General features: G+C 37.0%; 1 protein-coding gene across 1 annotated transcript; it reads left to right on the top strand.

Annotated features, from left to right (window-relative positions):
• Positions 1 to 1,258: 1,258 nt before the first annotated feature.
• TOP2A (DNA topoisomerase II alpha) lies at positions 1,259 to 27,733 on the top strand. Its single transcript, XM_043904483.1, has 35 exons — positions 1,259 to 1,415; positions 2,268 to 2,423; positions 2,632 to 2,722; positions 2,988 to 3,051; positions 4,140 to 4,285; positions 4,473 to 4,570; positions 5,206 to 5,418; positions 5,746 to 5,919; positions 6,119 to 6,220; positions 6,328 to 6,465; positions 7,501 to 7,639; positions 8,644 to 8,801; positions 9,101 to 9,226; positions 9,485 to 9,595; positions 9,740 to 9,845; positions 9,937 to 10,046; positions 10,522 to 10,614; positions 11,019 to 11,133; positions 11,224 to 11,345; positions 13,592 to 13,740; positions 15,759 to 15,990; positions 16,180 to 16,314; positions 16,431 to 16,631; positions 16,809 to 17,004; positions 18,565 to 18,656; positions 18,760 to 18,924; positions 19,051 to 19,134; positions 20,126 to 20,308; positions 20,623 to 20,713; positions 24,521 to 24,673; positions 24,913 to 25,033; positions 25,154 to 25,197; positions 25,598 to 25,738; positions 26,179 to 26,378; positions 26,713 to 27,733. Exons 1-35 carry the CDS (start codon positions 1,395 to 1,397, stop codon positions 26,839 to 26,841), a joined length of 4,599 nt encoding a protein of 1,532 aa, XP_043760418.1. The 5' UTR covers positions 1,259 to 1,394; the 3' UTR covers positions 26,842 to 27,733.
• The last annotated feature ends 61 nt before the right edge of the window (positions 27,734 to 27,794 follow it).

Below are 27,794 nucleotides of genomic sequence, written 5' to 3'. Positions count from 1 at the left end.
AGTCTACCGTTCTAAACACCTTATGTTTACATCCTATAATCCTCACACTACCCTGAGGTAATGCCGTTAATTTTATTCCCTTTTTTGAGCAGAGGAAAAGAAAGCACCTGAGAAGCTGCCTTCATCAAGACCACACAACGGGCAAACTGCCTAGTCAGGGTTGAAACTCAGGGAATAATGATTGGAAGGAGTTATTGATATTTCTGATGGAATTCGCAGTCACTCAAATTGTGCAGTTATTTTTTCTAGCATCTTGTGAGGGCAATGACTTTTTTCTTTTTTGTCATTTTAACATTGTGGATTGAGGACAGAAAAAAAACACATTTGAACATTTAAACGTCATAGTAGTAAACATTTCGGTCTTTGGCATTTCCTAGTCAAATATGGACTACAGGGTTCAGGGAACAATACAGAGAAAGAGCAAAAGTAACAACTACGAGGGCATTCTGCTGGTCGTCTGAGGAAAAAGTTGCTGTCTTAGAATGGCACCTAAACCATCCTCAACTCCTGAGGCGGTGACTATAAATTATCCCCTTTGATTGGCTATAAATTATCCCCTTTGATTGACAAGTCGCTGCCTCAAGCCGCTCTTTCTCTCTTTCGGGGGTTTTGAACGCTGGTCTCTCTATGTGGCCTCTCTATGCGCTGCCATTATACGAAAACCGAAGCTACGTTCACGTACGGCCAAGTATGGCTTTTGTTTCTTCAAAGATAAATTCGAGGGGCGGGAGGGAGGGCTTTGAGGCAGACGCCTGGTTTGCTGAACTGAACCAAATGCCCCGGCAGCTTGTCCAGAAAGCTGGCGCTCAGTTTTCCCAGGAAACGGAGCTAGGGCTCCCGTTTCTCTCAATTTAAAAAAAAAAAAATCAGGATGGAGGACAGTCTTCAGATTTTAGGGATCTGAAAGAAGGTAACAGCTCCGGGGGATACATATCCTCTCCTTTCTCTTTTCACCCCAACCTGGACCTCAGAAAACCCCTTCCCACTTCTACAGCGCATCTTTCCAGAGTTATACAAAGAGAACAAACTAGCCCTCCTCATTGGCTAGATTCCCTGTCCGTCCCTCAGCTATGACCTCGAGTGGTGTCTTTTAAAACCCTCTAGTCCGCCTCCCTCGTCTAATTGGTTCATTCGAACGGGCCCCGGCTAGCTCAGCTGTTTATTGGTGAATATAAAAGACCAGCTCTGATTGGTTTCTCGGGACGGAACTGGTGAGAACGCGTCAACGATTGGCCTATCTGGTTTGGGCGGGCTAGCGGAAGGTTCAAACCGGAGTGGAAGCTCTCTCCTAACCGACGTGCGTCTGTGGAGAAGAGGCTTGCTCCGTGATTGTCTCGAGGGTCCCACCGGTTTAGTCACTTGCAGGGTTCTCGAGCCTCTTCACGACCGTCACCATGGAGGTGTCGCCACTACAGGTACAGCTCGCGGGAGCGGCGCGTCGCGGAGCCTCAGCGAGGCCCGGCATCTCTCCGGCTGCCCGTGAGAGAGAGGCGTCCGGGTCGTGGTCCGGCCGCGGAGGGCTGGGCGCGGGTTTTCCGCGTCTACCCGGGTCCCCTGGGCTCTGCGTGATCGCGAAGAGACTGAAACCTTTTTCTGGTGCTAGTAGTGAAGTATTGTCGGCTGTACTGGCTTCTAGGGTGCGGCGTTGTGTTTCAGTTTCTAGAGGTTCATTTGATCCCGGTGTAGGTCGATGGGATCGTGGTCGCATGTAGCTTTACGCGGCACTGAGAGATTCCTCTCCTACCTGGGGCTGAAAATGGGATTGGACGACCCTGACCTTGGACAGTGCAGAGCAAGGAACGGGGTTCCCACTATGGAGCCGGCAAGTCCGAGATGCTCAAAATACGTCCCTCCTGTGTTTAACACGTTAACGTGTCCAAAGGATGGGATCCGTATCCTCCCAAACTGCTGCTGTAGAATCTATTATGTGCCTGAGACCTGGTAGGCACTGAGTAGATATGTGTGGAGTACCTGAAAGAAGGGGGTGTGTGCTGTTGATGGCATCTAACGCATGAAAGTATTTCCATGTCAGATACACATGGCAAAATAATATGTCTGTTTAAACTGACACTCGGGGGGAACCTGCTGCAGTTAACTTATATTGCCATGTTTGTACAAAACTATGTCAGCTCCACTGGTACCTACCAAAAGGCTGTGATTTGTTTTGGTGTGTGTAAGCAGATCACTATGATAGGTATTTTGTTTCTGGTTTCTGATAAACCTATGATTCAAAATCCCTTTTCTTCAATTTTTAAAAAAATTGCTAGCCTGTAAATGAAAATATGCAAGTCAGCAAAACAAAGAAAAATGAAGATGCTAAGAAAAGATTGTCTATTGAAAGAATCTATCAAAAGAAAACACAACTGGAACATATCCTGCTCCGCCCAGACACCTACATTGGCTCTGTGGAATCAGTGACCCAGGTAAAATCAGGCTAATTAAATGTAGTTACTAAGCAGTTAAGATGAATACTTTTCCAGGTTAATTTTCTATATTTCATGTACTTTGTCTTCTGGAACTGACCTAAGCTATCATCTACATTGTCATACTAATTCAGAAGACTTTACACTAACGTGATAATAAAACAAAGAAAATATACAAAGTAACCATGTTTCTTTGTCTTATTTTCAGCAAATGTGGGTTTATGATGAAGATACTGGCATTAACTATAGGGAAGTCACTTATGTTCCTGGTTTGTACAAAATCTTTGATGAGATTCTAGGTAAGTATATTCTTAATACAAAGATCTACTGGTCAGATGTGAGAAGTATTATTCCTAGCAAAAAACAGTTGGCAAAGGTTAGGCAGTCTGCAGGAATCTAGGAAGTTGAGTTCTTAGAAACAGTTCTATGAATAAAAATTGCTAAATGAATGCCTCATTAATGTTACTCCTGCACTGCTTGAGATTTTTTTTGTTTTTATATCTTAGAAGTAAAGAGTGTTTTCTAAAATACTTTAAGTTTTTACAAATGTGTATTTTCTTTCAGTCAATGCTGCAGACAACAAACAAAGGGACCCAAAAATGTCTTGTATTAGAATCACAATTGACCCGTAAGTCTCCTGCTTAGTCTTTTGTTTTTTATAGCACCCTGTTGCTGTTAATTGCATTTATTTGATTTATAGTAAAGTTGAGCTTTTTTTAATGGAATTTTGCAAAAGTGCAGAAAGGTAGATTGCTAAAATGAACAATCTAGATACCTACCATCTAGATCCAACAGTTATCAACACTTTGCCATATTGGTACCATCTATATTTTTTAATCATTTCAAAATAAATTATAGACATTATAACATTTTATCTCCAAATATTTCAATAAACATCTCTAATAAGTTCTCTAAGTATTCCAGAGTCTATAGCTATAACTTTTTCTCATTATGCTATTCAAACAGTAAACCAGCAGGTGGTGATAAAGAATAATTTGATTTAACATTTCTGCTTTTATAAACATCCTTTTGTGGGTAGTCAGGGTGTTGCTTCCCTTTGTTATCCTAATCAGTTATAACATAAACTATACTTTAGATTCTTTTTGGGAAATGTGTTAATGATGTGCTTCAGTGCTCCTAAGGACTTGATACCATAGTCTTTTAAAAAATATTAAGCTAGTTTTAAGCTATGTGTAATAAGAACCATAGTATGTGTCGTTAGAACTAAAATAAAAGTCCAAATAAATTTTGAACATTTTATTGGTGAGCAGGGACGTTTACAATTGATAATGCCCTTTCATATTTGTTTTGCCAGTGTGCTTTGTCAGGTGGGAGAGCTAAGGGAGCTGGGACAGTGCAAATGATCCTCTTAAAAGCACTATAATAATATTGTTTCCAAATTTTGTCCTTTTCTTTCCGTTGGGCATAAGTCATTTCCCTTTGTTTATCCTAACATTTTAAAGCTTCATATTTTTTCAGTATTATCAGTGTCTGCTCAGGTGTTGGAAAAGGATTGATTTTTTTTTTTTTTTCCCCTCTTGGCTCCTATTTCATGAGTGTTAGGAACTAAGTATGCTGAATTTCAGAGGTATATATGAAAAAGAGTCATAAAGAAATTGAGACGTGTGTGTTTTAGAGACAATGGTATTTAAATATGAAAAGAATTAAACACTAGCTTAACATCTGTTTTACAAAAAAAATTCAATCTTTTCTTAGGGAAAACAATTTAATTAGTATATGGAATAATGGAAAAGGTATTCCTGTTGTCGAACACAAAGTTGAGAAGATGTATGTCCCAGCTCTCATCTTTGGACAGCTCCTAACTTCTAGCAACTATGATGATGAAGAAAAGAAAGTAACAGGTAGAGTATTGAGGAAAATAAAAAACACATTTGTTGCTGAAAAAATACATCTTTTAAAAGATTGTAGCCTAAAGGTTAAAAATATGGGAATAAATCTCTATAATTAAATAGCATTGCCAATGATTAAGAAATAAAGCTATAAATGAGATAAGAACAATTAAATAGTATTTTACAATTATTTGCCCAGGTGGTCGAAATGGCTATGGAGCCAAACTGTGTAACATATTCAGTACCAAATTTACTGTGGAAACAGCAAGTAGAGAATACAAGAAAATGTTCAAACAGGTAAGTAAATGAGTATCTTGTGCCTTGATTATAAATTGTGCTGTAGCAATTTATAGTGGCATTAATGGTTTAACATAATCTATTAAATCATGGGAAAGGGAAAGTGAAGTCACTCAGCCTTGTCCGACTCTTTGCAACACCACGGGCTGTAGTCTACCAGGCTTCTCCATCCACGGGATTTTCCAGGCAAGCGTACTGGAGTGGGTTGCCATTTCCTTCTCCAGGGGATCTTCCCCACCCAGGGATCAAACCCGGGCCTCCTGCATTGCAGGCAGACACTTTACCCTCTTGAGCCACTGCTGCTGCTGCAGTTAAGTCTCTTCAGTCGTGTCCAACTGTGCAACCCCATAGACGGCAGCCCACCAGGCTCCCCCGTCCCTGGGTTTTTCCAGGCAAGAGTACTGGAGTGGGGTGCCATTGCCTTCTCCATCTGAGCCACTAGGGAAGCTCAAAGAAAGTTACTCATAAATGTATATTAGGGGAGTTGAGGGGTGGGGGTTGGTTTGTTGTTTTCTTTTTCTTTTTAAGGACTTGTAAATTTGTGTTATTTAATTCTAGTTTGTGAGATAACTTGAATTTTTTTCTCTCCTCTATTCTTTTTTTTTTTTTTTCTCCTCTATTCTTTATTTCCATAGACATGGATGGATAACATGGGGAAAGCTGGTGAGATGGAACTCAAACCCTTTAGTGGAGAAGATTATACATGTATTACCTTCCACCCTGATTTGTCTAAGTTTAAAATGCAAAGCCTAGACAAAGATATTGTTGCGCTGATGGTTAGAAGAGCATATGATATTGCTGGATCCACTAAAGATGTCAAGGTCTATCTCAATGGAAATAGGCTTCCAGTAAGTATTTTACTGGATGTGGGCAGTGAGTTACTTTGTGACCATTGTCAAAAACAAAGTTGATTTTTTTTTTTCCTCCCATTTGTTTTTCTTACCACTTCTCAGATATGTTCCCGGAAAGAAAGCATTATGCCACTTTTAAAAATCAGTTAACTCATTTTAAGTTCACTGAAGTCTTTCTCAAAGAATCTTCTAAATAAATCCTTTTGTGTCCTTTAATGACCATCCTCTTATACATATGAGTAAACACCATTTCTTTAGTTTTGAAAAATCTTTATAACCTACTTTTTCGTTTACTTAAAAAAAATTAATACTATTATTTTTTAGGTGAAAGGATTCCGTAGCTATGTAGATCTGTATCTGAAGGATAAGGTAGATGAAACTGGCAATCCATTGAAAATTATCCATGAACAAGTAAACCACAGGTGGGAAGTATGTTTAACAATGAGTGAAAAAGGCTTTCAGCAAATTAGCTTTGTCAACAGCATTGCTACTTCCAAGGTAATTTTATTTTTGAGTTATCAATCATGATTTATCTTTACACATTTCATATAAGTATTCTTGTTTTAAATATATAAAATGAACTTGAATATTTGGCTACCTTGGCATCAAGGGAGCTAAATTAGCTTTTTTTAAATGTTTGATTATTATTACAATTTTGAGGATAATGGATTTACAGTTTGGTATTTTTCCTTATTAGGGTGGCAGACATGTTGATTATGTAGCTGATCAGATTGTGACTAAACTTGTTGATGTTGTGAAGAAAAAGAACAAAGGTGGTGTTGCAGTAAAAGCCCATCAGGTATGATACTTTAACACTGTTCTTTCTTGAAAGTCAAGGAAGAAGCAAAAGTCTATAAATAAAGCAAGAGTAAATTTTTAGTAATTTACTGTCAATTTTTACTGCAGGTAAAAAATCACATGTGGATTTTTGTGAATGCCTTAATTGAAAACCCAACCTTCGACTCCCAGACAAAAGAGAACATGACTTTACAAGTCAAGAGCTTTGGATCGACATGCCAGCTGAGTGAAAAATTCATAAAAGCTGTGAGTACTTAGAAGGAAATAAAAGATAGAAGCATCTTCTTTTATTTTCCATTGCCCTTCTCAGCTCTGCAGAAACCAAAATTCCTCCCACATGTCTTTTCTCTCTGAAAAGGAAATTAAAAAAACAACCCTTACCTCTTACCAGGTCTCACCAAGCCCTTAATTATCTTCTATATGCCGTCTCTATTTATTTGCCCATTACATGTCACCAGTTCAGATCACTTCTGAATTTATCTCATCTAACTACTTACCAAGCATTGAATGCCTTAAGTTGCTCTCAGCGGACACATCCAAAACTGAATCAGTTCTCTCCATACTCACTATGGCCATTCATGGAACTTCCTCACCCCCAAAAAACAAAACTATGTCCTGTTTTAGTCAAAGGCCCCAACCAACTACTAGGTTGCATAAACCTAAATTCCTTAATTCAGCCTACAAGAATGTAGGCTACCATTTCCAGCCTTACCTCAGTACCACTTTTCCCACATTACCTAAGCCTCACTCCTACTGGCTTTAAATTACTCAAAAACAGAGTACTGTTTCCCTCCTTAGTTTTTCACATTTCAGACAGAGGGATTACCCTGCCTGAAATGCTTTTCACTTGGCTGACTACTTTAGGTCTTAACTGTCGTTTCTTTAGGAAAACCTTTACTTTCTATTCATTTCCCTAAAAATTTGTTCCCATAAGACACTGGCCATATATTATTATACATGATATGCTTTCCACTTATCTCTTCACACTGTAATCACTCATTTTATTTCTGTCTTCCTTGTTGTATACCAAACTCTTTTAGGACAAGGACCACGGCTAATTTGTTTTAACCACTAGATCTCCACTTGGAGCTCAGTGCCTGGCACCATATAAGTATGTAGTCAGTAAATATTGGATGAAAACCCAAAGGAACCAGCTCCCTCAGTAGTGATAACCTGAGACAGGAAGATGTGCCACATTCTGCCCATTTTTGTGGGAGTTCATCTGTATTCTGTATTTCTGACAGAACTCTTCTTCTCTAACATGAATCTTCTCATTTTCAGGCAATTGGCTGTGGTATTGTAGAAAGTATACTAAATTGGGTGAAATTTAAGGCTCAAATCCAGTTAAACAAGAAGTGTTCTGCTGTAAAACATAACAGAATCAAAGGAATTCCCAAACTTGATGATGCCAATGATGCAGGTACACATTTAATGTTTCCAAAGTTTAAATCTATACTTATTTGATTTGATTCATTGACAGCATACTGTGGATATTTTTCCCTTGACACTTAATATTCAACAGAATATTTGTACTTTGTTAAAAATCAACCAGTTCTCTGTTACTGAACACTTGGGTCATTTCAGTTTTTAACTGTTACAAATAGTTTTGAAATGATTATTTTGGTGTATAAAACAAGAATGTTTATACAGTAATCTATTACCTAATGTAGAGGAGGAAAAAGTCTCAACCTTCTTAAGTCCCTGGCTATCTCTGAAAAATAAAATGACAGACATTAACAGGAAAAAAGCAAGTGTATTTATTTAATATAGTTTCATGTGACCAGAAAATTTGTAAGGTAGTGAAAACCCCAAAAAATGGCTAAACCTAAGTGGTTTTATGCTAGCTTTGATGAAGAATGCAAAGTTCTGGAAAGATATGATAGGACAGTGATTATTAGCTGATAATAGTAAACCTGGGGAAATTTAGCATGGCCTTTTCATTCAGATTCTTCTTGGTGACCTTTAATCTTAGATTAAAATGTTCCTTTCTTCTGGGTTTAAGGCGAGCAACTCCTGTGTGAGGATCTTATGACCTGCTTCAGGGGAGAAGTCTAGGGGAGAGATCAGAGAGATCTTCTTGCTTCTACCAAAGTTTTCTTTTCTCAAAACTCCCTGAGCTTAAGATAATCAGTGTGCCAAGGTGCCATATTTTGGAGGCATGTGCTAAACTTCATTACCCACAAAACATGTTAAATGTAATATGATCAAGCAAATGTTTAGCAACAGTATAATCATGAAAAATTAGTCTAAGAAACTAAGACTTTATTAACTTTTAAACTTTAGTTAAACTATATGTCCAATTACTTAGCCCTATTTGACTCTCAAGCCAACTTGTTATGAATTGTAAGTTATTTGTGTTTTATTACATGTCTGAGTTAGTATATTTGAGGTTGAACTAAATATGCTAATATTCATTTACTTTAGGAGGTCGAAACTCTGCTGAGTGTACACTTATCCTGACAGAGGGAGACTCAGCTAAAACTTTAGCTGTTTCAGGCCTTGGTGTGGTTGGGAGAGACAAGTATGGGGTTTTCCCTCTTAGAGGAAAAATACTCAATGTTCGAGAAGCTTCTCATAAACAGGTAGAGTATATAAAAACTATCTTCAGAATCTAAGCCTATATTTCATCCCCTTATTGGGAGGATATAAGATATATATAAGATATTTTTAAACATATCTTAGTTTGTCGTTATTTTAGAAAATTGGGTATAATGTAGCATATCTTAACAGATCTTTCTGACTTAGTAAAGTATAGGCTGCTGCTAATAACTCAAAAATACTGGAGTTTGAAAAAACCCAAGCAACATATACTGTTATAATTCTTTGTTCCTTTAAAGTTTGTAAACAAAATCTTACTTTTTTGGCTATATGTCCATTTCAGATAATGGAAAATGCTGAAATTAACAATATAATCAAGATTGTGGGTCTTCAGTACAAGAAAAACTATGAAGATGAAGATTCACTGAAGACTCTACGTTATGGAAAGATAATGATTATGACAGATCAGGTCAGTATTAAACATGTCTTATTGTTGCATTGCTTTCCTGCCATGAAAGGAAATTATCTTTAGTCCACATCTAATAAGATATGTTTCTATTTTATGTATATTATATAATACAAGTTAAGTGAGTCTAAATTTGAATAGCTTTTTTTTTTTTTTTTTTAATCCCCACAGAAAAACTTTTGAGAAATTGCCAGTATGTCAGTCACAATTTTTTTTAGTTTCTAAGCAAATCTTTGTGTTTGGCTTTCCAAATATTTCTAGGACCAAGATGGTTCCCATATCAAAGGCTTGCTGATTAATTTTATCCATCATAATTGGCCCTCTCTTCTGCGACATCGTTTTTTGGAGGAATTTATCACTCCCATTGTAAAGGTATACTAATTTCTAAGATACCATAATGGATATTTGAAGGCTCTACTCCTCAACCCTGGACACACATATAACCTCAGTGATGTGTGATGGTATGCAGGGATCCCAGCAGTGTGGAAAGCCAAAGCAATGTGTTTTTTACCTCAGGTGTCTAAAAACAAGCAAGAAATGGCATTCTATAGCCTTCCTGAGTTTGAAGAATGGAAGAGTTCTACACCAAATCATAAAAAATGGAAAGTCAAGTATTACAAAGGTTTGTACTGAAACTCGCATAGAACTTCTCATTTTGTTATATACCGTTGTACAGAATTATATGGAGTAACTTGGTGTTCTTGCTTTTGTAGGTTTGGGTACCAGCACGTCAAAGGAAGCTAAAGAGTACTTTGCAGATATGAAAAGACATCGTATCCAATTCAAATATTCCGGTCCCGAAGATGATGCTGCAATCAGCCTGGTTAGTTTGAGTGTATTTCACAAATACATTCTGGTTTTAGAGGGGCTTCCCAGGTGGCACAGTGGTAAAAAAAATTGCCTGCCAATGCAGGAGATGCAAGAGACATGGGTTCCATTCCTGGGTTGAGAATATCCCCTAGAGAAAGAAATAGCAGCCCACTCCAGTATAGTTGACTGGAAAATCCCATGGACAAAGGAGCTTGGTGAACTACAGTCCCTTGGGTTGCAGAGTCAGACACAACTGAGCACATACACACACTGGTTTTAGAAATCAGTGTTTAACTAGTCAACTGAAACATTTAAATTTTCATATAATAAAATGTTTTATAAAATAGATGATTTTCAGTACACATATTCCAAAGAAAGGAATCAGATATTTTAGAAACTGAGTTTTTGTGGTTTGTTAGTTTTTCCTAGGAGAAATATTTTGATATCTGTTAGTGCCAGTAACATCTTTTTTATCTTCTAATTTGTAGGCCTTTAGCAAAAAGCAGGTAGATGATCGGAAGGAATGGTTAACTCATTTCATGGAAGATAGAAGGCAACGAAAGTTACTTGGCCTTCCTGAGGTAAGAAAATTTTAAATATATCCCACAAAATGTACTATTTAAATACTGACCTTTTAGAATTGATAGTATAGCAAATTAAGGTTACTAAATAAATGTTTCAGTAAAAAAAAAAGTTAATAGATAACTACTTATAAATATCCTTATTTTTATTTAATGATTGTAGCATAAATGTATTGGACCTGAAAGAAACTACAGTCAATAAACTTTTTTCCTAATTGTGCAGCAAGTAAATTTGCTTTGTCTTTAAAAACATAAAATACTTTATAATTCTTTGTTTTTGAAGGACTTTAAGAATTATCATAGAAATGATAATACTTTGTTTTAATTTTGCATTAAGCATTGTTAAGACCAGTGATGTTTTTTATCTTAAACTAGATCATGTAATACTCTCTTTGGTTCCTCAGGATTATTTGTATGGGCAAGCTACCACATATCTGACATACAATGACTTCATAAACAAGGAACTTATCCTGTTCTCAAATTCTGATAATGAAAGATCTATCCCATCTATGGTAGATGGTGAGTTCTATTTTTACCATAAGATGAAAATCAATGCCTAGAAATGATTAAATTAAGGATATTAATATTTGCACTTCTTTCGTTTTGAAGGTTTGAAACCAGGTCAGAGAAAGGTTTTGTTTACATGTTTCAAACGGAATGACAAGCGAGAAGTGAAGGTTGCCCAGTTAGCTGGGTCAGTAGCTGAGATGTCCTCTTATCATCATGGTGAGGTAAATACGTAATCTATAATGTTTCCAGAAAGCATTATAGGAGAAATACCTGCAAAGTCATTCTCCAAACAGTTGGTGAAAGTATAAGCTGGTACATCCATAGTAGAGAACAATTTGGTGAAATATATCAAACTATAAAATTGCCTATTTTGTCACTAACAATCTGTTTATGAAAATAATGTTCCTATAATGGGCTTCCCTGGTGGCTCAGAGGGTGAGGAATATGTCTGCAATGCAAGAGACCCACATTCGATCCCTGGGTTGGGAGGATCCCTTGGAGAAAGGAATGTCTAACACAAGGCTACTATAATCAAAAAGATAGGCAAGGATCTACATTCAAAGATGTTAATATTTAGTGATGTTTGCTATAACTTTGTTATGCCAAAATTTAGACATGGAAAGTGTCCATCAATTGGAAAATTATTATAAATTATGACATCTGTACGTGGAATCAGTGATATAACTGATAGGTGGGGGCTTCTCTGGTGGCTCAGAGGTAAAGAATCTGCCTGCCAATGCCAGAAACCCAGGTTCTATCCTTGGGTCAGGAATATCCCCTGGAGAAGGAAATGGCAACCCACTCCAGTATTCTTGCCTGGGAAATCCCATGGACAGAGGAGGAGCCTGGCAGGCTAGAGTCCATGGGATCACAAAAGAGGCAGACATGACTTAGCAACAACAACATATCTATAGGTACTAACACTGAAGAACATCCATGATCTATTATCAAATGAGGGAAAAGAAGAGCAGAATAATAATATACTCTAAACTGTTATCTTTGGTTATCCCTGGGAATGGGAAAGGGCAGTTTTCCAATTTTTAATATATGTCTGAATTGATTGCCTTTATACAAACATACATCTATTTGTTTTTTATTTTGTAATTGAAATTGGTTTTTTGCATTTATTATATAAAACAGTTTTAAAGAATAAGATTGCCTATAAGTTTCTAGATTTTTCAAGAGATGATTGTCTTGCTTATTGCTTCAAATCAAAGTATAGCAGGCACTTTGTAGGTGTTCACCTAGTAAATATTTGTTTAATGCTATCATGTACAGAGTTCAGTTCAGTTCAGTTCAGTCACTCAGTTGTGTCCGACTCTTTGCAACCCCGTGAACTGCAGCACACCAGGCCTCCCTGTCCATCACCAACTCCCAGTGTCCACCCAAACCCATGTCCATCGAGTCTATGATACCATCCAACCATCTCATCCTCTGTCATCCCCTTCTCCTGTCCTCAATCTTTCCCAGCACCAGGGTCTTTTCAAATGAGTCAGCTCTTCACATCAGGTGGCCAAAGTATTGGAGTTTCAGCTTCAGCATCAGTCCTTCCAATGAACACCCAGGACTGATCTCCTTTAGGATGGACTGTTTGGATCTCCTTGCAGTCCAAGGGACTCTCAAGAGTCTTCTCCAATACCACAGTTCAAAAGCATCAATTCTTCTGCGCTCAGTTTTCTTTATAGTCCAACTCTCACATCCATATATGACCACTGGAAAAACCATAGCCTTGACTAGATGGACCTTTGTTGGCAAAGTAATGTCTCTGCTTTTTAATATGCTGTCTAGGTTGGTTGTAACTTTCCTTCCAAGGAGTAAGTACCTTTCAATTTCATGGCTGCAGTCACCATCTGCAGTGATTTTGGAGCCCAGAAAAATAAAATCAGCCACTGTTTCCACTGTTTCCCCATCTATTTGCCATGAAGTGATGGGACCAGATGCCATGATCTTAGTTTTCTGAATGTTGAGCTTCAAGCCAACTTTTTCACTCTCCTCTTTCACTTGCATCAAGAGGCTCTTTAGTTCTTCTTCACTTTCTGCCATAAGGGTGGTATACAAAGTTAAATTATATATATTCTCTACCTTTAACATATAATCACAGTTAAGCCAGAGGGCTACCACACATGTGCATATGCACTCACACAACTATAGAATAGAGTGAAACATGCTAGAATAGAAAGGAGTAAAGTGTTTAACACAAAGGAGGAAATACTTCATTCTGCAGAGGGTGAATAGAGCCTTCAGGGTTAAGACTTGATAGAAATTGCTGGAAGGCAAGCACCCTGAACTAGGAGCCAGAAGTCTTTGGTTTAGGTACTACGTCTGCCATGATATTTATCTTGGAAAAGCCAATAAACATCTACACTTCATAAAACCTTACAGGATTATAGTGAAATATAGTCATAACAATAGACACATTATTATTGAGAGGCTATGGATGAGACTAATGAATCTTTTTTTCCCCCAGATGTCACTAATGATGACCATTATCAATTTGGCTCAGAACTTTGTGGGCAGCAATAATCTGAACCTTTTGCAGCCCATTGGTCAGTTTGGTACCAGGTTGCATGGTGGCAAGGACTCTGCTAGTCCTCGATACATCTTCACAATGCTCAGGTGGGTATGATTCCAATTTTTAGTAAATTGCCATTTCCAATTTTGAAGTATTGTAAGAGTTAATTGACCAAAAACAGAAAAATTCAGTTAATCAGAAAATGGATTTTTGCTGCAAATGTTTGCATTCTTAATTGTTTTAAACTAGCTCATTAAAGTTTAATTAGTCTAATCTTTGCAATGAATAGAAAATCAAAATTCTATTTCAGTTTGATAGCTTAGCCTTTATATCCCTTAAAATGTTGTTTCCTTGCCAAACTATAAATGTTTTACTCTTGTTTCTTTTTATTTTCTTCTCTTTTCTCCATCTAGAGCTGTGGTTATCAACCAGGATAGATTTCACCCTTGAGGGGACATATGGCAATGTCTGGAGACATTCTTGATTGTCGTGACTAGGGGAGCCATGCTCCTGGCATCTAGTGAGCAGAGGCCAGGGGTATTGCTAATCGCTCTATAATGCACAGGACAGCACTCGCACAGCACAGAACTATCTGACCCAGTAGTGCCAAGATTAAGAAACTCTGATATAGAGTTTGAGCCAGAGTCAAGATTAGAACTTAATTCTTCTTAAATACCACAAGTGGAAATTCTACTTCCTTTACAAGTCTGTGGAAAGTACACTATGATTGGTCAATTTTCAACTGTCATCTTATTCAATCTTTCAACAGCATAGGGCATAATTAATAATTCCATCCCTGAAAATCTTTTTTTCTCTATTTGTCCTCCAGGACACCAGGCTGTTGTTTCTCCTCCTTATTAGTCTTCTTCACTAGGTCCTTCTCATCTTCCCAACCTCCAAATTATGGCCTGCCCTGGGGCTTCTTCATCTGATCTCTTTCCACTAAGTACACTGCCTTTCCATCCAGGGATGATATCTCATGCATCCAGTCTCAGCTCCAGCCCTGACCTCTTAAGTTTCATGTGCTTCTCAGCTTTTACTACTTGGATATCTAATAAATATCTGAAAACAAACATAAGTTCAAAACCACACCCTTAGTCCCTGTCTCAGTAAATGAAATACCATCCTCCTAATTCTCAGGCTAAAAATTTGGAGTGACCTTTGACTTGTTTTCTCTACACTTGCATCCAGTTCATCAGCAAGTCCCGGGGACTCTGACCTGGAAAAATACTTAGTCACCCCATTCATTATATAGACTATTATAGTCTACCACCCTTTTTTCTGTTGGCAGTCGATTAATTTTTTTAAATAGGTTACTCGAGTTCAAAAATTTCCAACTTTTAAAAAAATATTTGTTTATTTATTTGGCTGTGTCAGGTCATAGTTGTCACAGGCAGGATCTTCCTTGCAGCACATGAGCTTCTCTTTAGTTGTGGTGCATGGACTCTAGAGCGTACAGGCTCACTAGCTGCCTCATGGCCTATGGGATCTTAGTTCCCCGACCAGGGATCAAGCCCTGCCCCCTGCATTGGAAGGTGGATTCTTAACCACTGGAACAACTTCTTCATTCAGAGAAAAACTAGAGCTTTATTTTAGCAAGCCAGACCCTATATGATCTGTGCTCCCCCTCCCCATGTCTTGATTCCATCTCATACTATCTCTCCTTCAGACACACCTCTTTGCCTATAATCGAACAGGCCAAGCACACTCCCTCAGCGCCTCCGACTTCCTGGGGCCTCTGTTTGCTGTACTCTTTCTCTCAGTTTCTTCTGTGTTCAGATATTATCCTATCAGAAAGGGCTTACCATTCCTTAGCAGCCCCTCAACCGATTTTAGCTACTTTATCTATTTAACATTTACCATACCACCTGACAAAATGTACATTCATTGGCTGTACTACTAGAGTATCTACCTGTACTGAGCTCCTTAAAGACTGAGACTTAATATCTGCAGTGCTTGACATGTATGTAGAAAATACTCAATAAATAATATTGGTAAATGAATATTAACAGGTAAAGCCAAGGTAATTTTTATGTATATATCTGAGATAACACATGTTCTTTCCATGAAAGTTGTGTCAAAGCCAATATTTTTCTAAAACAACATTCTTTGTTTTCTTTAGCCCTTTGGCTCGGTTGTTATTTCCAGCAAAAGATGACCACACATTAAAGTTTTTATATGATGACAACCAGCGTGTTGAGCCTGAATGGTACATTCCTATTATACCCATGGTGTTGATAAATGGCGCTGAAGGAATTGGTACTGGGTGGTCCTGCAAAATCCCCAACTTTGATGTTCGTGAAGTTGTGAATAACATCAGACGTTTGATGGATGGAGAAGAACCTTTGCCAATGGTAACTAGTCTGTGGACTAAGAACCTTAGTTTTCCTCTGGTTTCAATTCAGCAGATGGTGTAGTTAAAGAGGACACAAGCATAAAAGTTTATTTATTGCTTAATGTTAGTTAGATTTACTGTTTAATGCTGTTGGGATTTGTTTTAGTATCACATTTCGAAAACATTCTTTTTTTAAATACCAATTTAGCTTCCAAGTTACAAGAACTTCAAGGGTACTGTTGAGGAGCTGGCTCCAAATCAATATGTGATTAGTGGTGAAGTGGCTATTCTTAATTCTACAACCATTGAAATCTCAGAGCTTCCCATCAGAATGTGGACCCAGGTAAGTGAGAATTTCTTTTTTCATTTCTGTGATGGGGAAACATTTTTTATACTAACGTATGTTGAATATACAGGACCCTAAGTTTTAGAAACTTACAAAAGGATTCTTTCTTTTAGACGTATAAAGAACAGGTTCTTGAGCCCATGTTGAATGGCACTGAGAAGACACCCCCTCTCATAACAGATTACAGGGAATACCACACAGACACCACTGTTAAGTTTGTTGTGAAGATGACAGAAGAAAAACTGGCAGAGGCAGAGAGAGTTGGACTACACAAAGTCTTCAAACTCCAAACTAGTCTCACATGCAACTCTATGGTATGTCCTGTTTTATGATAAACACATGTTTCCATGTATATTAAAGGTTAATATCAATTTTTAAAGGATATCTTAGGCTACTTTTACATTTTCACAGAATGAGGTCATTCCTCTAAAACCATTAAAGTTTAGCCAATTTATCTACTGTTGACTCTAATCTTGTTTTTTCTTTTCTAGGTCCTCTTTGACCATGTAGGCTGTTTAAAGAAATACGACACAGTTTTGGATATTCTAAGAGACTTCTTTGAACTCAGGCTTAAATATTATGGATTAAGAAAAGAATGGCTTCTAGGAATGCTTGGTGCTGAATCTGCTAAACTGAATAATCAGGCTCGCTTTATCTTAGAGAAAATAGATGGCAAAATAATCATTGGTATGTTTCTGGACCGATAACTGCCTATACTAAAATTACAATCTTGCCTCATTTCTTTAAACATTTTTGGTGAGAGGAATGATAGGGAGGGAGGGCAAAATTCATTTATTTCTGTAGGTTCCATGTGTGTCTTTCATATATATAAATAAGCATTTATGATTTAAAAGAGATAGCTTTTCCTAGACTGAGCATCTTGAGAAATCAGGAATTAGTTAACATTTAGACAGGAAGAGAATGGAGAGCTAGTAGAGGTCCCTGTGTAAACTGATTGATAAACAGCAGAGATAAGTCTGATAGAAAAATCAAAAAGGAAGGAGGATTTTAAATGGATTATATTATAAATAAATTGTATACTCAAGACTGAAAGTCATGTCTAAGGGAATTTTAAGACATTCCAGAAGCAACAAAATCAAAGTTTAAGTATTACCAGGAAAGAAAACAGTTTTGACTAAAGTTAGAAGCCTCAGCTCTGGCCGGAGTTAACTAGAAAAGCCAGGTAACTGTGGGTTGTAGTAGCAAGTCCCAAAACATGACAACACAAGTTACGTAGTGATCATAGAATAATTTTCTAATGGTGCACAAAAATGTTTAGCTTAGTAGTTACATATTCATGGGTCTTTTAAAATACTATAACAGTGGCATCTCCATCCCCTAATTTCACAGATACTACTACTTAAGACAAAGCTAAAATAAATAATATTGGGTATGACTCAAATAAAAAGTAAAGATTATATTTAGTTGACTAGAATTTAGGAAATACTAGAGACTCTGCAATTCTTGAAGAGTTAATATAGAAGGCCTAAAGGTGTGACTTATGTCAAGTTAATTGGCACTTAGAACCTCATTATATCACAGCTAGTAACATTCAGTATCCCTCAAAGTCTAATAAATTGACTGTGGTAGACATTGAGAGAGGGGTACTATAGAAAAAAGGAAACAAATGCATTATAAGAGACCATAATCAAGAGAAATCAATGTTTGGATGGTGGCACTAAGAACTTACCCGCTTAAGTGTTGAAATTAAAAGAACAGAGAGTATAATTGAGGTTGATATTTATCAGAAATAAAGGTTTTGATTGTCTTCTGTTATGATTACTACTAAGTCACTTCAGTTGTGTCCAACTCTGTGCAACGCCATCCCTGGGATTCTCCAGGCTAGGACATTGGAGTGGGTTGCCATTTCCTTCTCCAATGCATAAAAGTGAAAAGTGAAAGTGAAGTAGCTCAGTCATGTCTGACTCTTCGAGACCCATGGACTGCAGCCTACCAAGCTCCTCAGTCCATGGGATTTTCCAGGCAAGAGTACTGGAGTAGGGTGCCATTGCCTTCTCCCTCTGTTATGATTAGATCACCTCATATATGATTTTACTGCCCCCTTGTGGTAGTTTATATTTATCAGTGGTTTAGGGAGAAGACTTGTTGTCCACCACTATGTACAAATTTATGCAAGAAGACCTGATAATGTCCGGTTTTAATCTTTTGACTTAATATGGTAAAAACTTTATTCTTTCCTAAAATATTGCTCAAAACTACTGTCTGTTTTCACATTTGTTTAAATAGAAAATAAGCCTAAGAAAGAGTTAATTAAAGTTCTGATTCAGAGAGGATATGATTCGGATCCTGTGAAGGCTTGGAAAGAAGCCCAGCAAAAGGTAATTTCTTGGTTAGCATTTTCTATGTTATTAGAGATTGTGTACGGTCTAATGTCTCTGTTTCACATTTCCTATTAAAGATACATTTTAATTTCTTGTTTAGGTTCCAGATGAAGAAGAAAATGAAGACAGTGACAATGAAAAGGAAACTGAAAAGAGTGACTCTATAACAGATTCTGGACCTAGCTTCAACTACCTTCTCGATATGCCTCTTTGGTATCTAACCAAGGAAAAGAAAGATGAACTGTGCAAACTGAGAAAGGAAAAAGTGAGTTGTTGATGGATAGTACATGTTTCTTGGTTGTATTCTAATGGTGAAAGAAAATTGTGGGCTTTGGGGAAATGCTGTTTGTGCACATAAATTAACTCTTAATTTTCTGACTGTCTAATGAAGGAGCAAGAGCTAGAAACTTTAAAGAGAAAGAGTCCATCAGATTTGTGGAAAGAAGACTTGGCTGCTTTTGTTGAAGAGCTGGAGGTGCGTAGTTTATAATGCCTATGTTAGAATGTGTATTAATGAAGTAAGGTATTCTAGGAATATACCTGTTTGTCAGGAAATTTCACAGTTGACAACAGAAAGAATATAGGAGGCATGAAGAAACATTTTAAGATAACACATAAAGTGACAGATTGTTAGAAACAAGTTAGAATAAAGTAAATGGTACCAGGAAACACACTACCTAGAAGTTTTCACACAAAGAGGGGAAAGGACAAAAGTTGATTTTTGACCTACTGGGAGCGGGAATTTAAATGTAGACGAACACCAGCCCAGCCCCCCAGGTAAACCTGAAAGGACAGAGACGGTTCCTGCAGGGCTGGCTAATCAGTAGTTTAAGGAGATCCTTTCTTACCAAATCAGTAACAGTGTTTTCCAACATTAACATAAGAAAAAGTATCTTAATTTCATAAATTAAGCTAAAATCTTTAACTTGAAGATTTATATTATTGCACTTCAGTTTGGATGTCTAGCTTGTAATCAGTGATTGGATACATGACTGGAATCACGTCCTTTCTGCTTATTTGAGTTTATAAATGTATACATTTATGTGTATGTATGTGTATTTTATTCTTAATTCTGATTCCCCATTTTATCCTCAATGGTTAAGTTGTAGAATCAAATGTAAAACTCAGTCTTCTGTCTCCACTTTTCAAAGTGTGCCTTAATGTTTGAATAGCTTGTCACAAATTTACCTTAAGATGTAACAAACTGAAATCAGTTAATCATTGCCTTTTATTCTGTCCCTAGGGATAAAGTGACATCAATGCTGTAATGTCCTTTTTAGCTTATAGACTTGCTTTTTTTTTTTTTTTGGTGTGACCCCATTTACATTTTTTTTTAATTGAAGGATAATTGCTTTACAGAATTTTGTTGTTTTCTGTCAAACCTCAACATGAATCGGCCATAGGTGTACATATATCCCCTTTTGAACTTCCCTCCCATCTTCCTCCCCAATATCAACCTTTTCTAGGTTGTTGAAGCAAAGGAGAAACAAGATGAACAAATAGGACTTCCTGGGAAAGGTGGGAAAGCAAAGGGGAAAAAAACACAAATGGCAGAAATTTTGCCTTCTCCAAGTGGAAAGAGAGTCATCCCCCTCGTGACCGTAGAGATGAAAGCAGAGGCAGAAAAGAAAATTAAAAAGAAAATTAAGGTAATACTCTTGAAAGGTTATACATAAAACACTTTAAGCATTTTTCCACTTAGAACTGATCTAATCATAAAACTTCTAATCCCGTAGTTTGGAATTTATCAACTCATCATAACTTCCCATTCTTATGAGCCTGATTTATTTTCAGTGTTTAAGTATCTTGAAAAAGTCTTACCCATACCGATATTCAGAGCTCTTAGCCAAAACAGAAAAAAAAAAAATCTCTCTGATCAAATATATATTTGTATATTTGACCCTATATTATTCTGAATAATAAGTTGGCAGAATTTGACCATTTTTGTCGTGCTGTCTTTTAGAGTGAAAATACTGAAGGAAGCCCTCGAGAGGATGGAATGGAAATAGAAAGCCTAAAACAGAGATTGGAAAAGAAGCAGAAAAGAGAGCCAGGTATTGAAACATCTTAAGAAAAATGATGTGGAGTTGAGAGTAAATTATGTTTGTTACTTAGTATATCCCATATAGATGTTCAGAAGTTCTTGAGGTACATGAAGGACTATATCTGAACTTCCCTGTCTTTTTCCTTGGTATTTGATTTATTTTAGAAGAGATCATTTTGTAATGAAATACTTTGTTGGGATCTAAAGAAAATGCTCAGTTTGTTAAGTTTCACTTTCTAGCTAGTTACGAGGTTTTAATTTGTATAATATATTCATATATAAAGTTTCTTGAAGACAGTCACCACATCTTAGTTATGTTGTTTTATCCCTAGTGTTCAGCACTATACCTGGGATATACTTAACACTCACTCCGTAAATTAAATAGAAGTAACAACTCTTACCATTTGTTTATGCCTTTACTGAATATCTACTTATTTTTAACATCTTCATTGAGATGTTTTAACATACTTATATGCCAGATTCACTCATTTAAAGTGTACCATTCAGTGATTTTAGTATACTCAGTTTTAGAACAGTATCTTGCCCTACAAAGAACACTGTACCCATTAATGGTCACTCCCCATTTTCTCCCAACTTCCCCTCCCCCCAGGCAACCACCAATCTACTTTCTGTGTCTAGATTTGTCTATTCTGGACATTTTATGTGAATGGAATCATGTAATATTTTCCTTTGTGGCTGACTTCTTCACTTAACATGTTTTCAGGGGTCAACCATATAGTAACATGTATCAGTACTTCATTCTGTTTTGTTGCCAAATAGTTTTTCATTGTGTGAATATACCACATTATATTTATTTGGTCATCAGCTGATAGATATTTGGATTGTTTCCACTTAGGGGCTTTTATATTTCTTTGGAGAAGTGTCTGTTCAGATCCTTTGCCCATTTTTTACATTGGGTTATTTGTCTTTTTTTTGTTGAGTTAGTTGCAAGAGTTCTTTATATTCTAGATGCCAGATCTTTATCAGATATATGATTCTCAAATATTTTCTGCCAGCCTGTGAAATATCTTCATTTTCTTAATGGTGTCCTTTGAAGCACAGTTTTTAATTTTGATGAAGTCTAATTTATCTTTTTCTGATGTTGCTCATATTTTTGGTGTCATATCTAATCTTTTGCCAAATCCAAGGTCATAAAGATTTACACCTAGGGAATTCCCTGGCAGTCCAGTGATTAGGACTGCATGCTTTCACTGCTGAGGGCCCAGGTTTGATCCCTAGTTGGGGAACTAAGATCCTGCAAGCCCAGTGGTATAGCCAAAAAAAGTGAAGAAAAGATTTACCCCTTATTTTCCTCTAAGAGTTTTTAGTTTTAGCTTTTACATTTAGGTAATTTTAAAGTAAGTTGTATAGGTATAAGGAAGGGGTCCAGCTTCATTCTTTTGCATGTGGATATCCAGGTGACCCAGAACCATATATTGAAAAAACTTTCCCCATTGAATTGTTTTCACTTTTGCCAAAAATCTAAAGTTTATTTATGGATTCTCAACTCTATTCCATTGATTAATGTATATATCTATCCTTGAGTACCTACTTTTGATAGGTAATGTGTGCTCAGTTCTGTGGGGAGTACAAAGATGAATAAAACAAATAGAAGCATCTTTTGTTGTTGTTCAGTTGACCAGTCATGTCCGAGTCTTTGAGACTCCCTGGACTACAGCACTCCAGGCTTCCCTGTCCTTCACTGTCTCCCAGGGTTTGCTCAAACTCATGTCCAGATGCCATCCAACCATGTCTGTTGTCCCCTAAACATCTTAGTGTTGAAAAAGAAGTAGTAAGAAGATGGGAGGGAGGCTCAAGAGGGAAGGAATATATGTATAGTTATGGCTGATTAACATTGTTGTATGGCAGAAACCAACACAACGTTGTACAACAGTTATCCTCCAAAAAAGTAATAAAAGTATGTTGTATGTACTATGCTGTTTAACCTACTAGCATCAATACTTTAGCCACTTGATGCTAATGGCCAACTCATTAGAAAAGACCGTGATGCTGGGAAAGATTGAAGGCAAAAGGAGAAGAGGGTGGCAGAGGATGAGATAGATAGCATCACCAACTCAATGAACATGAATTTGAGCAAACTCCAGGAGATAGTGAAGGATGGGGAAGCCTGGCTGCAGTTCATGAGGTCACAAGGAGTGGGTCACAAATTAGCAACTGAACAACACAAAGCAGTCAATTAGCATATAAAACCAATGAATCAAATAAGTATTTTGAGCATTTACATTTCCCATCACCATCTCAAATATTGTGAGGACACAAGAAATGGGGAAGCATGGTGTTTACCCTCAAGTGGTTTATCAGGAAAGAGAAGTAAAGCAGTGCATACTAGCCACTGTAGTGATTTAGAGGAAAGTGGGATCAGTGTGGGTACATGCAGGCTTTGTGAAAGAGATAACACTTGGGTTAGAGTCTTAAAGATTGAGTACGATTTAGATATTCTAGACTAAGAGAAGAAAAATTATATGCATGGGACAATGAGAAGGCCCCCTTCGCAGAGTGGGAGGGTTTATTTTGAAAAATAGTAGCAAATAGTTATATCAGATTGTGGAGAGTTAGGAAACCAGGTTGTTGGGGAGGGTGGATATGTTGGATTCAACTAGGTATATGAAGCAAGAACTAAGTAGACCAGTGAGGAGACTGTCCTTCTTATCTTTGGGCCTAGATGAGGGAAATAAGTAGCAAAGGGTGGGTATGAGAGACAGTTGGGTTTAGAATTAACAAGACTTAGTGACTTTAAACCTCCTCAACTCAGCCATTAGATGCCCCTTAAGGTTTGGGCCAAGCCATTCTTTCATTTTGAATTGTCTCCCTTGTCTTAACTTCAGCAGTATAACCTGTTGATCTTGCAGCTATTCTTGGGCCTTTCCCATCTCCACACTGTAGCCTACAAGAACTCTTTAAAAATGCAAATCTGGTCATATAAGTTCCCTGTTTAAAAACAAAATTCTTGACAAGACCAGCCACTCTCCCCCTGACTTCTGTTTTCCAGCCATAATGGATTTCTTTCAGCTTCCTAAATGCACTGTATTTTCTCACAGAACTTTTGTACATGTTATATCCTGAACTAGAACGTTTGTCATCCATTTCCCTTCAACTAGTTAACTCTTGTTTAACCTTCAGATCTCAGCTCAAACATCTCTTTCTTGCAAAAGCCTCATATTTATATACATATACACGCATACTCAAGAGAAGGCAATGGCACCCCACTCCAGTACTCTTGCCTGGAATGTCCCATGGACGGAGGAGCCTGGTAGGCTGCAGTCCATGGGGTCTCGAAGAATCAGACATGACTGAGCGACTTCACTTTCACTTTTCACTTTTCTGCATTGGAGAAGGAAATGGCAACCCACTCCAGTGTTCTTGCCTGGAGAATCCCAGGGATGGGGTCGCACAGAGTCGTACACGACTGAAGTGACTTAGCAAGTGACTTAGCACATGCATACTATTGATGCATGCCCTGTGTAAACACATTTACTGTGGGATTACTACTACTATGGGATTAGATGACCAAGCTATAAGCTCCTTAGCAAGGGGGACTATGTCTGTTTCTATTCACCATTGTATTCCCAGTACTAGCACAGAGTTAAGTATTGGGTTGGCCGAAAAGTTCATTCAGTTAGTGACTGCTTTGTTCAGTAAAGTCCTTGGTAAATATGAAAAATATATCTTTTATTTTTACACTTTAAGCCAAATGAACTTTTTGGCCAACCTAATATTTGAAGGATAGATGGATGATAGATGGAAAAAAGTGAGTCAGAGAATATGTAAAGATGGTTAATTCCTATCTCCTTTCCAGTTACCAAGACAAAGAAACAAACTACATTGCCATTTAAACCAATCAAGAAAGCAAAGAAAAGAAACCCCTGGTCTGATTCAGAATCAGATATGAGCAGTAACGAAAGTAATTTTGATGTCCCTCCACGAGAAAGAGAGTCACGGAGAGCAGCAGGTAAGGAAGAGTGAAGAACATGCTGCATATTCTTAAAGATTCAAATGATCTGTGTATTTCAAGGCACATAATCCCAGAAATTGTTATCTTAGAGCAGTAATTAAATTTTTGAGAAATTAAGACATCTTTTCAAAGATTAAACTGACGCTTATATCTTCAGGACATATTATATTAATCTGTGGATTAAATATTTCTCCTGTTGTCCTCTTTGATTCTTTGCATATGTATATTTTTAACAGCAAAAACCAAATTCACAATGGATTTGGATTCAGATGAAGATTTTTCAGATTTTGATGAAGACACTCAAGATGATTTTGTCCCATCAAATGCTAGTCCACCTAAGACCCAAACTTCCCCAAAGTAAGTATCTTCTCTAACAGGGATTTTATCATGATTGTTTTTAATAGTTGATGATATATTCCTTGTTGTTCGACACATTTAGAACTGGTCACCAGGATGTTTTGTTTTGTTTTATTCTAGACATACTAACAAAGAACTGAAGCCACTGAAGAGTGCCTCATCAGGTAGGTATTTAAGTGAAAATAGTGAGATGTCTGCTTTACTGGACACTCAGGTCCACCTGTCTTCTAACCCAGACTACATTATCCAAGTCCTGTCTTTGAAAATAAATGTGGATTCTTGTTAGTATTACATTGATATTGGTCATTAGATTCAGTTTTGCACATGAATAAGTTCTCCATTTAATATAAGAAAAGTAACCATGTGCTTGCCAGGTACTGTGCTAGAGATACAAAAACTAACTTTGCTGATGAAGGACCCAGAAATTAGAGCAAAGTTATAAAAGTGTGTTTGAAATATTCCAGAAAAGTCACAGACATGGTGTTTGAATAGGAATTCAGAGCAGGGACAAAGCACAGATTTTTATATATTGCTTATATGTACTACTTTCCTTCCCATTTGAAGTAACAGAGCTTGATGCTGATGATGCTGAAGATAATGTACCACCTCCTCCAAGCTCTCCTGCTGCTGATTTCCCAGCTGTAACTGAAACCATAAACCCTGTTCCTAAAAAGAATGTGACAGCAAAGAAGACAGCAGCAAAAAGTGAGCCTCAGTCTTTGAATTGGGTTAATATTGGGATTAACTAACTGGCTTCTACAAGTCAACTTCAAATTTTTATTCTCCAAATTTACTATAGATATTAAAATAAAGACCTTGTCTAAATGCAAACAAATCCTTAGATCTTTATAATCAAAATTGCTAGTCAAAAGATTTTTAAAAAGAGTGTTTCTCAAAATGCCAGGTGTTATCCTAACTCATATCTATGACAGGGATGGGACTTAGAAACAGTTACAAACGTTTAACATGAAGCATATAACTACAAAAAAATCGGATACTTAAGAATACCTTGATTCTCTAATGCATTTTAGTCTCGATTATGTTGTCTTTTCCTATATTAAATATAAGCGGAAAACAAGTTGCTCGAGAAAGTTCACTGTAGAAGCAGTTCAGCTCAGAGTGACTGATGAGTGCCTGTGTCACAGGTCAGCCTTCCGCCTCGACCACAGGCGCCAGGAAAAGGGCTGCGCCAAAGAGAACCAAAACGGATCCGGACTTGGATTCTGAGGTCTCTAAAAAGCCTAATGCCCCCAAAACCAAGACTCGCCGCAAAAGGAAGCCATCCTCTTCTGATGATTCCGACTCTAATTTTGAGAAAATGATCTCTAAAGCAGTCACAAACAAGGTATTTATTCTAGTCAGTCCTTTCACTATAGGTTTTTTTTTTTTTTTTCACTGAAAAAAAGTTATTTTTAAACACATAACCAAGCTTTGCTGCTAATAATTTGGCACATTTTTAAGAAAATAAATTTAAATCCATTCCTTTTACTCTATGGAGTTTAGTTGTAAAACAGCTAAATTTCACTAATTAGTCAATGAAAGATTTGCCTTTGGTCTATTTCTTACTACTTGTTAGAAGGTGAGAAATTCCTTGAGTTGTAGTCTGTTGGTATATTTTTTGCATTGAAATTCTACTGTCCGGGTTGATACTGGAAATTACTTGCGCTCTTCTTTTTTAGAAACCCAAGGAGGAAAGCGATGATTTCCATCTGGACTTGGACTCAGCTGTTGGTTCTCGGGCAAAATCTGGAAGAACAAAGAAACCTATAAAGTACCTTGAAGAATCAGATGAAGATGATTTCTTTTAAAATGTGAGGTGATTATTTTAAGTAATGATCTTAAAGTTAGGTAAATGTCTCAATTTCCTCCCCTCTGAATTTAGTTTGGGGAAGGTAGTTTTAGTTCAGGACCATTAAAGTGAAGTATGTAGAGCCCAAGTGTCCTTTGTCTCTATAATACTGTGTAGTACCGTGACCATCTCCTGGACAGCGTTTTGTTTTCTTCTCTGCTTATATATGTGTTGAGTCTGTGTTCTTTGTTCTGTTAAAGTGGTTTTAGGCTCTTCTGGCCGCTTGAGGTAATTGTGTGATAACTTCAGCATAATGCAGTTTGACAGTTCAGTAAGCTAAAATTGGAGCCTTTTGACATAAAAGTTTCTACTCTGCCTACTTTCAGTAAATATGAAGTAGAGTATGATTAGTTCTCTGTTTTATCTTAGTTTTAAGTAATTTTCCATCAGATAGAACTCTATGTAGTTCCAGTTCCAAATACTCCTCACTCAGCCTTTTATATGCTGAATTTTTAAGCAGTGAAAAATTGTTCATATTCTTCATATCCTTTTGAATATCAGCAGAAGCTGAAGAAAAACTCCGTGGCTGTGTCTTTATAACAGTCAATAAAATGAAGAAAATTAGACCCTAAGTTGTGATTATCTCAACACTTGACTTGTCCCCTCAGATTGCAAAGGAGGAACAAAATATTCTCAAAGAATATTGATGCCATACTCAGCAGTGAGCTTTTATATCCATTTTGGGAAATCTCCATAATTTTCAATTTATAAACTTTTTAAGACCTTCCTGCATTCGTTACATGTGTGTGACTTGAGTGATGGTATCGATGTTTTTGTAAATATTTACTGTTTTTCTATTTAGCTTAATTCCAACTATTTTGTACTTTAATAAAATGTTGTAAACATTGCAACCCTTGATTGTTGCCCTTTTCTCACCCTGCACTACACTCTTTTCCTTAGTCTGAAATATAT

This window comes from Cervus elaphus, chromosome 5 (genome assembly GCF_910594005.1).
Source record: "Cervus elaphus chromosome 5, mCerEla1.1, whole genome shotgun sequence".
NCBI lineage: Eukaryota > Metazoa > Chordata > Mammalia > Artiodactyla > Cervidae > Cervus > Cervus elaphus.
Note: the sequence above shows the minus strand (reverse complement) of the source record. Positions and strands in the feature narration are given on the sequence as shown.

Coding starts and splice junctions, on each gene's coding strand:
- TOP2A (XM_043904483.1), top strand. CDS start 1,395: ATGGAGGTGTCGCCACTACAG. Junction 8,802..9,100: donor GAGAAGCTTCTCATAAACAG/GTAGAGTATATA, acceptor TGTCCATTTCAG/ATAATGGAAAATGCTGAAAT. Junction 11,346..13,591: donor CCTCTTATCATCATGGTGAG/GTAAATACGTAA, acceptor TTTTTCCCCCAG/ATGTCACTAATGATGACCAT.